The sequence below is a fragment of the Clytia hemisphaerica genome, unplaced genomic scaffold, assembly GCF_902728285.1.
Source record: "Clytia hemisphaerica strain Z4C2 unplaced genomic scaffold, Clytia hemisphaerica genome assembly, whole genome shotgun sequence".
NCBI classification, from domain to species: domain Eukaryota; kingdom Metazoa; phylum Cnidaria; class Hydrozoa; order Leptothecata; family Clytiidae; genus Clytia; species Clytia hemisphaerica.
The window spans coordinates 741884-758372 of record NW_027103587.1 but is presented as its reverse complement, the minus strand read 5'-3'; the positions used below and the strand labels follow the sequence as shown (position 1 = coordinate 758372).

Below are 16489 nucleotides of genomic sequence, written 5' to 3'. Positions count from 1 at the left end.
GCAGACCAGCAGACAGCAGACCATTTCGAAATCGAACACTCGAACTGCACAAGACAAAAACCAAAATAAATCAAATATAAGATACATTTATCTTTCAACACAGATTTTATCTGTTGAAGAATAGAGAACTATTGATATCATCACTGAAACCTGCCAACCAAACGCAGGTAACATATCCTGCTAGAGGAGCAAAAACGAGGAAAAAAGGAGCACATAAAAATAGCTGATAGCACACACACCAGCAGAGACCACGCCCTTATCCCTATATGATCACAGAGAAGAAACAATTATCTTGTGCAATTCATGTGGTAAGTAGGATTCTAGCTCATTTTTGAGCAGTTATCTTTTGATATTCTTTGCTTAATGTTTTTATGCAGCATCAGGCATCTATCTAATTGTAAGGAGGACTTTGACGGACTTTTGACTTTTTGGCTGCTACAAATTTTAAACTTCCATACCAGAAGGGGGTTTGGGCAGCAAATTTTAAAGTTGCCATAGATCAGCCGTTACACTGTTTATCTTCTTTATACTGTAGACCTTTTTTTATAATCACATAATGAAATGGTTTGGGTTGTTGTAATATCTTTTTATTGTTAGTTTTTGGGGTCAAAATGTATCCTGTCCATACAAAAGGTCAATAAGAACTGTTTTATTGCCAATTTGCAATACGATTTACCGTCAACTGCTCTAACTTGGGACTATCTGACAAAACACATGGGATGACAATTCGGCCACCATTTCACCGAACCTCCAAAGTCATTTGATTTTAATTAATGAACGGCGTATCAAAAAATACAAGATTTCTCTTTCGCACAGAGTAGGCTTTTAGATCGAAATATGAAAAAAATTCATAGTGGAAAGACCATATTAGTGGCAAAGCAATGGAACGTTTGATGTCACTCTCGCGGCAAGTTACACACTATTTTTTAATCCCATCGGGCGATAGGTGGATAGGCAGCAGGCGTTCTCTAATTCTCCAATCGGCGTCCTGTCATTTTGAATCAAGTTAAAAAGGGCGTGGTATCAGTGAAAGTTATCCTGACATGTTATGACAGAAAGTATGATTGATAAACTTGATGGACTTATCAAAACAAATTTGTTGTCAAAGAGATTTAAAAGTGTGAGAATACAGGCCAGAATATCAACAGTCCCATGTTTCGACCAGTCGTCCCAAGTTAGAGCAGTTGACGGTAAAAGGGTTGAGGCATAATGTTGTGCAATAAATGAAAATAGGTTTTAAATATGGCCTGGTCCCCCCCCCTCAAGGACAAAATTTCACACCCTTGCAGAATTCCCTCCACATTTTTACCCTTTCCCTCCATGACAAAGATTTTCTTGAAATTTTCCTCCAGGGAAAGGAAACTATGATTTCTGTTATCTTTTTATTATAATAATTTTGGATGTAAACATTTTTAAACATCTCAGAATCTCAAAATAAACTTTCACTTTTTAAAACACCAAGTATAGTATAAGATGATGCCAGGGTATTGAATGAAACCTATTCTTAAAGACATCTGATATTGGATCATTAAAATCTCTATCATTGAAGCTCGATATGTATAGTTATTTTTTGGACCTATCCTAGTCTTTTGAGGTCCTATAAATTAACCGTTGTTTGTTCGTTCGTTCGTCAGTTCGTCCGTCCGTTTGTCTGTTCGTCTGTCCGTCTGTCCGTCCGTTTGTCTGTTCGTCCGTTCATTATGAGCTTTTCTCCAGATTGGCTTATTCAATTTTTCTAATATGCACTAAGAATCAAAATGGTAAACCCTCAAATGTGACAGATCTCGATTTTTGGAAAAAAAGAATTTTTTTTGGTCAATTTGGGCTAAAACATGCCCATAAATGAAGTTTTTTGAGATTTCTTAAGTTTGAATCATTAAGTGTTTCTGATTTTTTGTATGAAGACAGAGCACCATCATAGGGAAGAAATGGTCAAAGCAGATTTTCGTAAATAAGTTTTTCGGCTCAGAAAATGAATTTCTAGCTATAAGAATCATTATTTTATAAGCATAGATCAATGTTCTTACCTAAATCACTCATTTTCTCCATGAGATGGATCTTCTTTTGCTATTGAAATTGTACCTTTACAGAAGATTAGGGTTTAGTTTTAAAATTTTGAGTTGCTAAAATGTTTTTTATAAGAACTGGGCCAAATTCTGAATTTATTTATAAGCACATTTGAAAAAAAACTTTTTTATAAATAAGCACATGCCAGGACATGCTTGGAAATTTGGCCAAAATGTGACCAATAGTATGTGTTTTTCTCGAGATTTGTGTTATCACAAGCGCTTTGAAATACAAATGCGTTCAAGCGTTCGAGAATGTTCCATAGCGTTCTCAAACGTTCTAGAACTCTCACGAACGATCCTTCGCTTCCAAAAGATTAATCAATAAGAACGTTTAGGAACGATTTGGAACGTTCAGGGACGTTCGTGAACGTTCTGCAATGTTCCTGAACGTTTTAAGACACTCCCAAACTAGCAAATAAAAGGGAACGAACAGGAACGTACTCTAGTGTTCTAAGAACGTTCCTAAACGTTCCCTATCATTCGTTTTGCTAGAAAGTTCCATTCTATATGTATTTAAAAAGTCGCTTGTGATGACAGATTTTATCATTAGATTTTTTGGATTTTGTTGCTTAAAAGTCGGCTACTACCCAAAGTTGACTGAAGCAGATTTTCATAAAAAAAATAATTTTGGCTCAAAAGATGATTCTAGCTATGAAAGAATCACTATTTACAAGCATAGATCAATATTCTTTTATCTTATAAATAAAAAATAGATGTATAAAATGTCATGGTACTTTTATTTACCTTCAATATTTTAAAAATAAAACTGTTTATCATTTCAATCAGACTGATTGTGTGCAATTATGTAAACACATTACCCAAACAAACCTTAATATTTTTGATTTTGACCAGTTCATATCTAATGTCTTTCTTTGTTCATCGACTAGTTTTGATAACCAGGTAGGTCTATAAAAGTATCACTTGTTGTCATTGTTTTGATGCTGGAGTGTTTTAACTTTGCAACATGACATCGTCTATTTTTTATCCTGTGCTCTATGAGATGTTTTCAGGGCTAATGACTTTACTAAAGATTCCAAAAAATTGCTATGTCACTTGGATATGAGACAATGAAAGTCTTTAAATTAATTTTTCATCCTTAAACAGCCTTTCTGGAATATAAATATGTACTAAACAACTTTGGTTCTACAAGAGTCAGTAGTTGTTCCTTGCTTTTTGTAGATGTTCACAATATATCGAGTTTTTAGCCCAGTAATATTGTTGGTTTTTTGGCTTGGATATTTTTATGATTTTCGCCTTAATCTTGTTAAAGTTAAATGGATAACAACAGATCTTTGTATCTGATGATTAATGAATTCCAAATGCAAAATAGAATGTCCCCAGCCTTTGATTTAGGAGATTAATTCAGGTTGATTATTCCGATCCAATCAAAAAGTCAGAAAGCTATGAAGGTACAAGCCGTGATTAAAAATGCACAACTATAAAATGTTCTAAATGAAGGAATGAAAGAATTTCTAAATTTGTTTGCAAGAACAATTGTCAGTCTAATTTGCCGAATCCCAAAGTTTAGTGTTTATTATAAACTGCTCCTATGACAAAATTTTGTTCAATTTATTTTATAGTGTGATAAGAAGTTTGATAACATCTAAATAATTGATACATAAAATGATTGATTGTATCAAATATGCAAAAAACAATTTTTAGTAAGAATGCATCCAGTGTTGGTATCCTGAAAAATTTTGTTTGATTTAATCTTTTCTGTTTATTGCATCTTAGACAGGTCTGGCATTTCATTCTGTTTTATTCTCTAAGTCTGGTGAACTTTGAATCGATTTTCTTTCTTAAATGAGTTTTTTATTCGATATCTACTGTATTTTGGTTTATAATGAGGAGGTAGGAAACATTATTTTATTTTTTAGACTAAATGCTGTTAAAAAGGTAACTTGATTTTCAAATTGGAACATTTTTTATGTCAATCACTTTGCAATTTTTTCTTTCCCTTAAAACACATGAAAATAGTTTTTCCAACCTCAACCTCCCCATTGCTTTATGCTATACAAGTTGAACAGGAATTATTAAATTGCATATTTTATTATAAGCACTTTTGAATTACATTTTATAAATAATCCAAAACTTTTCTTTCATTTTTTCTCTTTGAGGCTTTCATTATATTCACACCACGTTACATTGAGAGAAAGAAAAGAAGCTCCAGCTTTCAATATAAAACACCATGTTTTGAGTTTTCATTTTCACACATTTAAAATTTTCCAGAATTCGAGAAAGTATAAGAACATTAGATGAGAACTTTTACATATATAATAGTACTTGGAATGTATTTTTATAGATATGCGAGATGATTGTTTTTTATATTTCTGAAACTTGTTTTCGCCTTATTAAATTGAGATTTACTTTTTGATGGGAAACCAGACCCAGAAATAAAACAAAATTGAGAAGAGAAAAATCTATTTTTTCGACAAATAATAGAGCAGTTATGGAGTGTTTGTCTAACTTTTAATTATAACCTTCTAGTATAAGTTTTGTGGGTTTATTTTATTCTTTTGTCCTTTAAAGTTATGTTGTCAACTCACTCAGTTTTATTATTTTCATCATCAAAATGTATTTCATATGCTAAAATCTGATATAATACACGTTTTTTTATAAGAACAGAAGGCTTTGATGGCCAAGATGTTAAGAACAAGTTAAGAACATTTTAAGGCTTTGGGCACTCTAAAACACCCGATTTTTCAGAAAAACGCACAAAATTACCAAAATAAGAACATGTTAAGAACATTTTTAGGCTTAAATCTGAAAAATTTAAGAACAGCCGAAGTTCTCCAAAATTTTGGATGTTCTTATAAAAAAAACGTGAGTCCATTAACTTTAAGTGTGCAATCTTTTTTATGCTACCATACTATTGGGCTATCCCTGCAAACAAGATCCGAATGTGCCAACCCCCGGGGGGGGGTGGGGTACTAGGGCAAGATGGGTTACGGGGATGCTCCGCTGGTCAGGGTACCTTTTTAACCTCCACGAGTCCCAGTTAGGGTCGCAAAAAAACCAAAACAGAAAAATCAGTCCCTGGTAGGGTGCCTTTTTTTGGAAAATTTGGGGAAAAAGTAGAAAATTTGAGAAACTTTTGGAATTTCAGTCCCATTCAGGGTCACTTTTTTCGCAGGGTCCATTTTTCGAACCTCAGCGGAGCACCCCCGTCAGTCGACAAGGGTAATACCCCCCCCCCCCCCCGGTGCCAACCTAATCCAAAGAAAGCATTATACAACATTATATATGAAATGTACTTCATTGAATTAACGATATTACTAGATGATAAACAAATTTGATTGATTTGCGATGTTGTTACGACAGGGGGATTGCGAAACTTTCTGAAGTTCGATAATTGCACGTTTTTACACGCCTTTTTTTAAGGAATGGTGTTTTTCTATTTGAAAAACGGTTTTCTTAAGATCCAAATTCCAACTAAATTTCAAACATGTAATACAGAACTGGGGGGAAATAATGGCAAATTTATCTGTAAAATGCTTATTAATTGGCATTCTTAAGTTTCGTTGGCGTTGCGAAATTCCATGGTGGTGATAGTCTTAGCATATTTTTAATTTTTTGATTGATTCCCAATATTTCATCATGAACATTTTTATAGAATACATTCTTTTTAAAAAGCGTTTACTAAATACATACATAGTGTACATTTGCTGAGGGTGAGCATTATTCTTATTTTTCTATTGTTCTAGACAATAGGCATATTGTTCTAAGTCTGAAATATTACCCTAATATTCTTAAAGAAGTTATTCTTATAAAAAACGTTTACTACATACTAAGACTGTTCGTTGCACGAGAACAAGAAATTCTCCGCCTTTCCTTTTCTCTCTCTTTCCCCCAAACTATCTTAATATTTTTTGACAAGGTATGTTGGACATATACACGTTTTTTTTAAGACACACACTTTTAAGAAACATAAGGCTCAGAATGCCTAAAAACTAAGAAACATCTAAGAAACATGCTGAGGCTGAGAATGAGAAAATAACATTTTTTCATTCGGTTTTTTTTTAAGAACCTACCAATCCAGCATTCCACGAGGTTGAGTATGTCAAAAAGTTTAGAAACATGTAAGAAACATTTAAGGCTCGAAAGGCCGATTTCTTAAGAAACATTGAGGCTGCTTGCTAAAACTAGTTTCTTAAAAAAAAAAACGTGTAGTTCTGTTCTTAAATTTTCATCATTAAATTCTGTTCATGATGAGTATGAACCATTTTAAAAGCTTGTTCTAGCATTACACATTTTTTTAAGAAACTAGTTTTACCAAGCAGTCTCAATATTTCTTAAGAAATCGGCCTTTTGAGCCTTAAATGCTTCTTACATGTTTCTAAAATTTGTCAAGCTTAAAGGACGCATGACGATAATACAATAGTCTAATTGACTAATCTACGGTACTCTCCTATCTTCTATATTGATTTTCTGACTTTCTCAAGTGTATCTAACTGTTAAATATTTTTCTGGAATTTTGCCTTGATTGGAAGGTTCTTAAAAAACCGAATCAAAAAATGTTATTTTCTCATTCTCAGCCTCAGTATGTTTCTTAGATGTTTCTTTGTTTTTAGACATTCTGAGCCGCATGTTTCTTAAAAGTGTGTTTCTTACAAAAAACGTGTATTTTTTTAAAAACTAACTTGCATATCCAGGCCTGCTGTAAACTAGATTTTTATCTTTCATTTTTACCGATTACTGATTTACCGTCGTGGTCTCCCTTAATCAATTTGTATTCGGATATGTGTTTTGTCAATTCAATTATTGTGTTCACAGAAATTTGTGCGAACACTGGTTGTATAAACATCTAGATACACCAGGCCAGACCAGGCGGTAAACTACAGAAATATCAACATTAAGAAATTTCAGTTTCAATATACAGGATAATAAAAAAGTTTTTGAATTTCAAACGTGTACAAAATCATTTGAGTCACAGTATGATCTTGGTAGAACATTAGAGATTTTATTTTATCAGATTCACGTCTTTTTTATAACAACAAACTGTATAAGATCATAGGCTTCGATGGCCAGAATATTAAGAACAAGTTAAGAACAATTTTAAGGCCAGGACACTTAAACCGAGTTTCTTAGGAAAAGATTTTTCGCAAAATGGTGAAAATAAGAACATCTTAGTATTTTTAGCTTTAAAACTCAAAAGGTTAAGAACAAGACTTTTGATTTTGCAGGATTTTCTTATAAAAAACGTGTAATTATCTCTTCATGTTATGATGGTACTGAATGTTTTAAAATAATTCATTTGAAACGAGATTTTGTTGTGCATGATGAAAGTGAAATATTCACCATGAATTTGAAGACAAAAGCGAGTTCATGTATTTGCACTTTAGAGGGACTGAAACGATTTGAAACAACCCGCAATTTTGACCTGCTAAATCGAAACGATAAAAGTGCTTAATAAAAGTCGTCTTCAGTTGGTCAGGATTCAGAAAAATCAGTAGCTAACCGTCTTTGTCACAGAAAAAACGCACATACGCAAACTCGCTAGTAGTAGCCCTCCGCGGCGGTGCTCGGAATTTTTTTACCATAAAAGATGTCATAATAATTTTGATTCTTATAAAAATTTGGTGGATTTTTTAATATGGTTGCTATAGCTGTATCACGTCATAGTACTGGGAAAAAATCACTTCTGCGGTACAATTAAATTTAATTGCTTTTCATAACCATTATATAAATAAGAAATTATCTGCCTACTGCAGGTTGTAATGGAAATATCTTTCGCAATGGTTTTTATAAAGGCTCGATTTCGTACATAGGTCAGCTGGAGGCTAGTTCTCTCTATTATTGTTATAGTGGTTATAGTGTAGTTCGGCTATCTATCATCATATGTCACACCTTTGAAACGGACGCATTGGAACTCTCAAAAGATTGTGTACACGTTTGTTGTTTTTAAGAAACTATTTTTATCAAGCAGTCTGTCAATGTTTCTTAAGAAATCGGCCTTTCGAGCCTTAAATGTTTCTTACATGTTTCTAAAAGTTTTTAAAGCATTGTTAGGTGTACTACTGGGTAAAACGATGGATTTTAAGTTAAATGTAAACGAAAATCTTAAATCGATAGATAGTTGATCTGATTGAGATAGTATAAATAAATAGATAAAACAAACTTGAAAATTCTGACTTAGACTTTTGTCTTGCCTTTGAGATGATATATCCGAATCAATAAGGAAAAAGTTAACTTTAAACATAGCTTTACATGTTTGTCTCTAGGAATAGATATACTTTTTAGAAGTCTGGTGTCACGTTCTGTAATGCGAAGCGTTTCACTTATTCTACACTTTCGAGTGCTCGACCTTTCACAGTGGCTACTCTGTCAAATCTCACTGAGAATGACGTAATTGGATACTTCAATGACGTCATTGCATTGTTGTAATGTTTCTTTCTATATTTCGTGTACTCGCTGTCTATAAATATGGTGTGCCCTAGCCGGATGATCCATGCTGTGATGTTATATCAGATTATAAAAATACAGTTGATTTTTTTAATTTCAATTTTCAAAATGTATTTTCAGAAAGGCTGAAGTGGGTCATTTATTTTACGAAGAATTGTGGTTTCTTTGAGTGAGAATTTTTAATTGTGATTCTTTGGGAGCTTGGTACTGAATATGACGGTGTGAAATACGATTTGACGGTGTGAAATACGATTTGACGGATTTTCACAAAGATTTGATGGATACAACCGTCATTTGAGCGAATGTATCTATTTATTTACCACGCTACTGCTGGGTAGGGGATGAGTACAAATGTTTTGTTTATAGTAGATCTTGTGACGTTCTTAAGGTGAAGCAGATTCTTGAAATTTGAGTGTTTTATATCCGTCACTTGATCTGTCAAGTTTGTGCATTGATATCAAGTAGTAGGTGATTGAAATATCCAATTAAGACATTCTGTTTTTTATATTTCGTCCTAGATGGAGAGCAAATCAAATTGACCAAAGTATTCCTTTTATGGGAATGTTTCGCCCTCCTCAGGAGAGACATGCATCTTGTTTTTGTGAAGCTTAAAGTTTCGTGGTGTTTGAATAGTAAATCGTCTGGTGTCATATTTTTCAAAAATTTTATTTTTAAAAAAATCTTATGAAATATACTTAATGCAGGTTTTTAACCACTTGAAAAAAGACTTTATGCTTTGATTTCCATAACAATTTTAATTGCAGGTTTTTGTTTTGGGTTGCTATTCAAAGCAAAGTAACCGCTGTTTTGAGGCTTTTCCCGTATGGAGTCATTCCTATAGTACGTACGCAAAAACTTTCCAGATTTTTGCCGCCGCTCTCCCTTGTACGCAGAGAATAAAATAAATGCCGTCATTTAAACAATAGACGTACGACGCACGCTTTTGCTAACCCCCCTCTCCCCTCCTCTTCACTGCGTACGTACTATATGGATGGCCCCTATAAATGATTAAGTCAGAAATCGAATGAATTCTAGACTGTTCCTATAATTTTTTTAATCTTGTGTTTTTTCAAATTACAAGATCTAAAAACAGTGTTTTAAATCTGAACCATTTTTAGAATACAAGTGTTTGTACAACATTTCAATTCAAAGGAAATTAGTTCACTTAAAGCAGTCTTGTTAAAATCTCGATCAATGGAAGACTTATAATAGTGTATGGATAATTTGCAAATATAATCTTTACAAATGGTATTTGCAATGAAAGGTGTATTTTCTTCAAGGGTCTTCTTACACCTTTTTGATAAGTGCAGGGCTAATGTTTTGTCTTAACCTAATTACACTTTGAGCCTGAAATATGCTTTTGCTATGCGTGCTTCTATTTCGAATTAGTCTAGTATACAAGACGACTAATTTAGACATAGAAGAAAATAAGCAAAAAATGTTGGAAGAGATAATAGGTAGGCTTTACAAACTAATTTTGAATTATGCATGCTTTTGTGTCATTATTAATTTCGAACTCAGCGTAAACTTTTGTGAGGTTCAAGTTCTTTCAAAATGCTTAAAAAATATGCTACTAAAAATGTGGGTGTTTGTGCAAATTTTCGCTAGTTTGATAATATTATTGTATGATGTTTTTATTCTGAGGCATTGAGGTTAACTTAAGTTATTCTTAAATTTTTATCGCCTCCAATCTTTACACAGAAACAACTTTGATTTGCTTGGTTGGTGCTAGACAGACTCTTTAATTACATTATTATTCAATGATACGGTATAATTTATATTCCTTTGTTTCAAAATGTTGAAATACAACTCGAGCAGTAAATTTCAACACAGTAATAATCATAACACTGAAAGTTTTCGACGATGAAACCGGTGCTCTTATATACGTACAGGTTTGGCATGTGTTGGTGTTAATTATCTGGCAACGTAGATACAGAAATTTCTTCCGACACGCTAAAGCTCTAAAGGTCAGGAAAATTTTCAACATCTGAAAGGTTTAGATTACGGAATTTTGCAAGCCCGTGTCAAGGATTATGCAGCGGGAGTTCTGGTAACCCAGCCTCTCCGATGGGAAATTGGCCTGCTCCTTTAGAGTTTTAGCATGGGCGCTCGCCAATCCGCAATTGGAATATCAGATAATAGTATTAACCTTTTTTATATTAGCTGTGTTCAAAGAGAATTAAAGAGTATGTTGAATATGCTAGATTCCATAGTGTGCAAGGGAGTTCCAGGTCCCACCTAACCCTAAAATTCCAACCTTCAATCCAGACTCCCAGCTGAAAATACTATCCCCACGACAGTGTTGCGGTTGTCAGTGATTAGGTCGAAGCTCAACCTTTTTATTTCCCAGGGGGGGAGTGATATTAATAAGCGATTCCCGGTGGGGGTTACTAGTGACCGCCTATAGCAGTGCCGATGGACCAAAAGTAAGACCTAAAAGCCTGGATTTGTTTATTGTGTAGACTATGGAAAACAAGAATATCTGTTTGTGAGTTATAAGGAGTTGAATTTCGATACTTTGTTTTGAGAGAGATTTGAAGTTTGGATAGAAATCGATCATGTCTTGTCGTGCTAAATTGATATTTTTACAGTGAGTTTTGGCTTGATTTTCATTAACTAAGATAAAATCATTTATCATTTATATGTTGTGTATCTGTAGAGGGTGTATATTTATATGTTGTGTATCTTAATACACTGAACTCTAACTCTATACCTACAAGAAATTTGGGTTTGAGTTTGTAAGGGTAGATTACATTAAATGTTAGTAGCTGAGAGAATACACCTAACGACCTTTAACGGCGGGGTCGGTAATGAAGAGTTGTGAATTTACAAGGAAACGGCTTCCAAATTCTTTTTCAATGAAGTCCAATACAACGACTTGAGACCATTTGATGTTATTCCTCCCTGGTAAACTTGTACCCAATCTCTTCACGCTTTAAAGTTTGACAAGTGTATTAGTACACCCCTTTCTCACAGACCCACAGGGAACCCTTCCCACTAGAAAAATTATCCAAAGAGTCGTCCCACTGGAAAATTATCCTCGAATATTTGTTGCAAATGATGCTTTTTTCTCATCCCCACTGAATTTTCTGACTTAAAGTCAAAAGAATTGAAATCCCCAGCCATGAAAAATATGGGAATATCAATCCTCAGCCATAAAAAATATGGGAATATCAATCCCCATCGAGTTTCAGTCCGTTGTTTTTATCCCAACAGGGTGAAAAAATCCTACTGGGTCTGTGAGAAGGGGGTGTATTAGTGTAATAACATCAGAACTTGGAGACTATTCGACTATTCGACTGTTCGACTAAGACCCAACTATTTGACGTCATTCCTTCCAAGTGGACTGGAGTACAGTCTCCTCACGCTTTAAAGTTTGATAAGTTAAATTGCTTGCCTTCAATTGTGATAAGTACACAAAAAGAGGAAGGCCTTGTAAAACTCTTCTTGATCAAGTGGTTGATTCGAGTGGACTGTCTTTGAATGAGTTGTGCAACCGGGCACTTGCAAGGAAATGATTTCTGCTTGATAATTTATTATGATGATTGGAGTGTTAGCACTACCCTATATTACTAGGAATAGTATTTGGTAAAATTATATTAGTACACCCCCTTCTCACAGACCCACAGGGAACCCTTCCCACTAGAAGGAGGTGCATTAGTGTAATAACTTCATTGTAGACAATTTGACTGCTCATTAAACTAAGACCCAACCCTATTTTATACAAATGGTGTATTGGTATATCATTTGAATCTAAAATATGATTAATCATTTATAAAATCTGTTCTGTTCTCTTTACCAAACATGAGATTTCTAGTTTTGAGGTGAATCTTCCAGACGCTAAACCCGTTGGATATAATACTTGAGTCAATCTTTGATGTCGAGCCCTCTGCCTCTTACGCATGCACTGCAAAAGTTTGTTCCCTAATATAAGATCCCAAAATGATGCCTCACAATACATATCCTCTGAAACTCAAAAACTTTTCTTATCGTTTTAGGTAACCAGAAGTATACGTAAAAGAGAAAAAAAGACGAGTTTCGTCGGAGAAGACTATATTTACGAGACAAAATGATTCCGTTACGAGTTGGTGTTTGTTTCATTGAATTAACCCGTCGAAAGTTACGGCTACCAGAGTCCTTACAAGAACTTTGTCTCGATCATTCCATTGAATTTGTTGTGATTGATATGAATAAGAGTTTGGATGAGCAAGGTCCTTTTGACGTTATTATTCATAAAGTTTTGGAATGGTATAATCAGGGTGAGGATGTTGGTGAAGCTAAATTGAAGAAATTATTGATGCACGCACAGGCTAATCCGAAACTTGTTTTATTAGACTCTGTACAAAAGACTTATGAGTTGGCTGACCGTCTACACAGCATGGAGATTTTGAAACAATGTGAATTTTCATTGAACGGAGTTGAGGTTTTTGTTCCCCGATTCGCATTTGTCGAGAAAACCGATTCAGAAAACGTGATGGCAATCGTGAATAAACACTCGCTTTCTTTCCCGTTGATCACGAAACCGCCACTGACACGTTTCGATGCCGAAGCACATGACATGTCAATCATTTTTTCCGAGCATTCCATTGGTGACGTCATGAGTCCATGTGTCATTCAAGAATTTATCAACCATGGTTCAAAATTATACAAAATCGCCAATGCCGATCGGTCGCACTACATCTGCGAGCGGCCGTCCGTCAAAAATCTTGAAGCCGGATGTGAACAGACTGTTTATTTTGATTCGATGACCGTCTCGAAAGTTAATATCCATAACAAAGATTTGCATGACATTGACCCGAATCGCCAGAAATTCAGGACTTATATTGAGGACCAATCGCAGTGTGTCTTGGATCAGCAAATTATAAGTGAACTGTTGAGACGTATTGTCAAATATTCTGGTCTGTATTTTTTCGGTGTGGACATTATTATTGATCAAGAGACTGGGAATTACGGAATCATAGATCTGAATTATATGCCTAGTTATAATGGTGCTTTAGATCTTTTCGCTAAAGACTTGTTTGACAAATTAAAAGAAATTGACTCTGCTCGAATCATGGCAAAATGATGTGATGCAAGTAGAGTCTTTGGTACATTTTTATGGTTATGTTTACACGTTATTTGGTTCCCAAACATGGAGAGATTATATATGTAGCATGTAGATGGGGTCTTAGAAAGACATTTATAATGGGATAACAAATGTAAATAGCTTAACTTTTTTTTTTTGAATAATCTTTCTTCTGGTCTGGAAATTGTCATAGGGGAAATATTATTTGTCTTCTCTCAGGTACCAAATGAACGGTAAAAACTTTCAAAAGTTTGAGTAGGGTGAAGCCAAAGAAAACTCTGGTGGAGGCTCATAGCGATTCTGACGTACAAATCGATTTTAAACTAAATAACAGCAGCGAGAAGGGGTAAACTGAAGTTGGAATAAGGGTATTTAGACTTTTTTTGATAGGTTAAAAGTATTTAGAAAACTAAAGAGCTAGGGGGTTTGGTCCATATAAGTCCCGAAGAGTTAAAATGAACAAGGGGCGTACAAATGGGCGTACACTAGGCAACAGAGAGCAGGATGTATAAAGGATTTGATGGTTTTTTTTCTTGATCACTTAAATAGGATGTATATTTTTGAATCATATAAATTAGATGGGGTTTTAGACATATTTTAAACCGGAAAATTGGGGATTAGATAAAAGAATTTTGGTTTAAAAAAACCATGGTCATTATTAGACATTCTTTATTTTTAGATTTAATTTGGTAATGGAAAAAATCGCGAAATTTCTGAATATGAATGGACATCAGGCAAAAATTAGTTTAACGAGGTCCTAAAAGCGCCCGAAAAGCAAATATACTGTTTATTTTGAAACTTTCGCATCTGTTTAATTTTGCGAATTGCGAATCGCGAAAATGGCAAAAACTCGCGAAAATTAATCCGATCCAATTCTCACCTTAATTTTCCAGGATGTAAAATTTTGAGTTTTTTTTATCAGTTTTATCAGTTTAAGGCGGAGATGACCAACGTACCTACTTCTTCTGTGACATAGTCTAACTATGGAAAACACCATTCATCTTTGCAAAATTGTCCTTATCTTAACACCCCATGGTATTTTTGAAAATATTTTGTCTAGTTTAGAGATCATGTTTTCCACCGAGGGGGGGGGACTGCTACTTTAATCGGATAAATTTTTGCGAGAATTAATTTCGCGACTTTGCGAGTTTTTGCCATTTTCGCGAAATTAAGTCTCGCAAAAACGCGTGAGATTGCTGACTCGCGAACTTGAATCCAGAAATTTTTTGCGAGATTTAATCCGATTAAAGTAGAAGCTAGGGGTTTCAGAAAAATTTTCTTTTTGACTTTTAAAGCCACATGGAACACTTAATACTGAACTAATTTAAAAATATCAAATATTTTTTTAAGGTAGAATTTTAGGGTTTACTGCTAAATGATCATACAAAATTTTGGACTTATATATTATAATATGCTGACAAAATTTTATAATTTATATTATATGTATTTTAAAACCGACACAAAATTTTTTTGGACATAAGCAAATTTGAATATTTCTTTTTCGAGTTTTTTTGAACAAGGTGTCTCTAATAATTATGAATACGAACATTTTTTCCGAATCTAATTAAAATTGTATCTTTTCAATTCTTTTTTTTGATATCCAAGATGTGAATCTTTTTTATGCTTCTGCTGTTGATTTCTTGGTAAACCAAATTTATTAAAAAAAATAAGATAAACGAATTCTTAGTTTAAGGGAACTTCTTTTTGGTGAGAACTAATTTTGACGAACGGTTGATTTGAAAATTCTTTTTAATTTTGGCGAGAACTTATTTTGGCGAATGGCAGCGTAAATCTGTTCTATTTTGCCTTATTTGAAGCTTCTTTTGTGAACTCAAGAAGTTATTTAGGCAAAATACCGAATGACCTAAAAAATTAATTTTAGAGAACTAAATTTGGCGAATTTTGAGTTCGCTCGCCAATTTCGCCAAAATAAGTTCTCGCCAAGATAAGTTCCCTTAAGGTAGTTAACGCCAAATCATTGAATACATTTGTTGTCTTTTGATATTGAAATGCAAATAGTTATATATACAGGGTGTCCCTAATTAAAGTATCGAGTCGAAACACAACTATGAGTAGAAAGTTTTATCTGCGTGTTCACAAAATTGTATTTTAAGCTCTCCCTCTTTTTTCTTTGTGATTACGATTAATTTATACGTTGTAACTACCTTTTGTAATAAGCCTGTGTGATGGAGAATGTTCTTATATTTTAGCGATAGCACACACAAACTTTTCTACTCAATCGCATGTTCAAACTCGATACTTTAATTAGGGACACCTTGTAGAGGATGATAAACAGGACCATTGAAATAAAAAATAGTTTATAGCTTAATACACACCCCTTCACACAGACCCGGTACGATTTATTTTTACCAGCGGGGATAAAAATAACGGACTGAGACTTGATGGGGATTGATATTCCCATATTTTTTTATGGCTGGGGATTTAAATTCTTTTGTTTTCAAGCCAGTGGGGATAGAAGAAAAAGTAGCACAATATTTTGCAGTGAGGATTTGCTTTCTTCAGGACTAAAATGAGAAGATAATTTTCCACCGGAGACGATATTTCTGCCAATTTTTCCTGTGGGAAGGGTCCCAGTGGGTCTGTGAGAAGGGGGCGTCTGTACAAAATCTACCTCAGTTTGCTAGCTTAGAATTCACAGCATCTGAAATTGGCAAAAGACCAAATAGCCATGAAAGTGACATTTTTTGGAGCCAATCAGTACTAAATGTCTCACTCAAGTCCCAATCCTACAATCACCAATCCTCAGCTACCAATAGATAAATAGTAAAAGGTAAGACCTAACTAAGGTCATTTAGATAGTCCAGGCAATATGGGGCACTTACCCCCACCTTGCCGGTGAACAAGGTCTAACCCTCTATCACGAACATTCCAGAGGGGGTGTCTTGAGGGCACCTGGTGACGCTTTTACTAGTAGCTTTGCCCGGGGTAGGGC

The 16489-nt window shown here is 34.3% G+C and overlaps 1 protein-coding gene across 1 annotated transcript; it reads left to right on the top strand.

Annotated features, from left to right (window-relative positions):
* The first annotated feature begins 1 nt into the window (after position 1).
* Positions 2-15191, top strand: LOC136801413 (inositol-tetrakisphosphate 1-kinase-like). Its single transcript, XM_067058050.1, has 2 exons — positions 2-308; positions 12470-15191. The coding sequence occupies exon 2, from the start codon at positions 12541-12543 to the stop codon at positions 13534-13536; it is 996 nt and encodes a 331-aa protein (XP_066914151.1). The 5' UTR covers positions 2-308; positions 12470-12540; the 3' UTR covers positions 13537-15191.
* Positions 15192-16489: the final 1298 nt, after the last annotated feature.

Coding starts and splice junctions, on each gene's coding strand:
- LOC136801413 (XM_067058050.1), top strand. CDS start 12,541: ATGATTCCGTTACGAGTTGGTGTTTGTTTCATTGAATTAACCCGTCGA.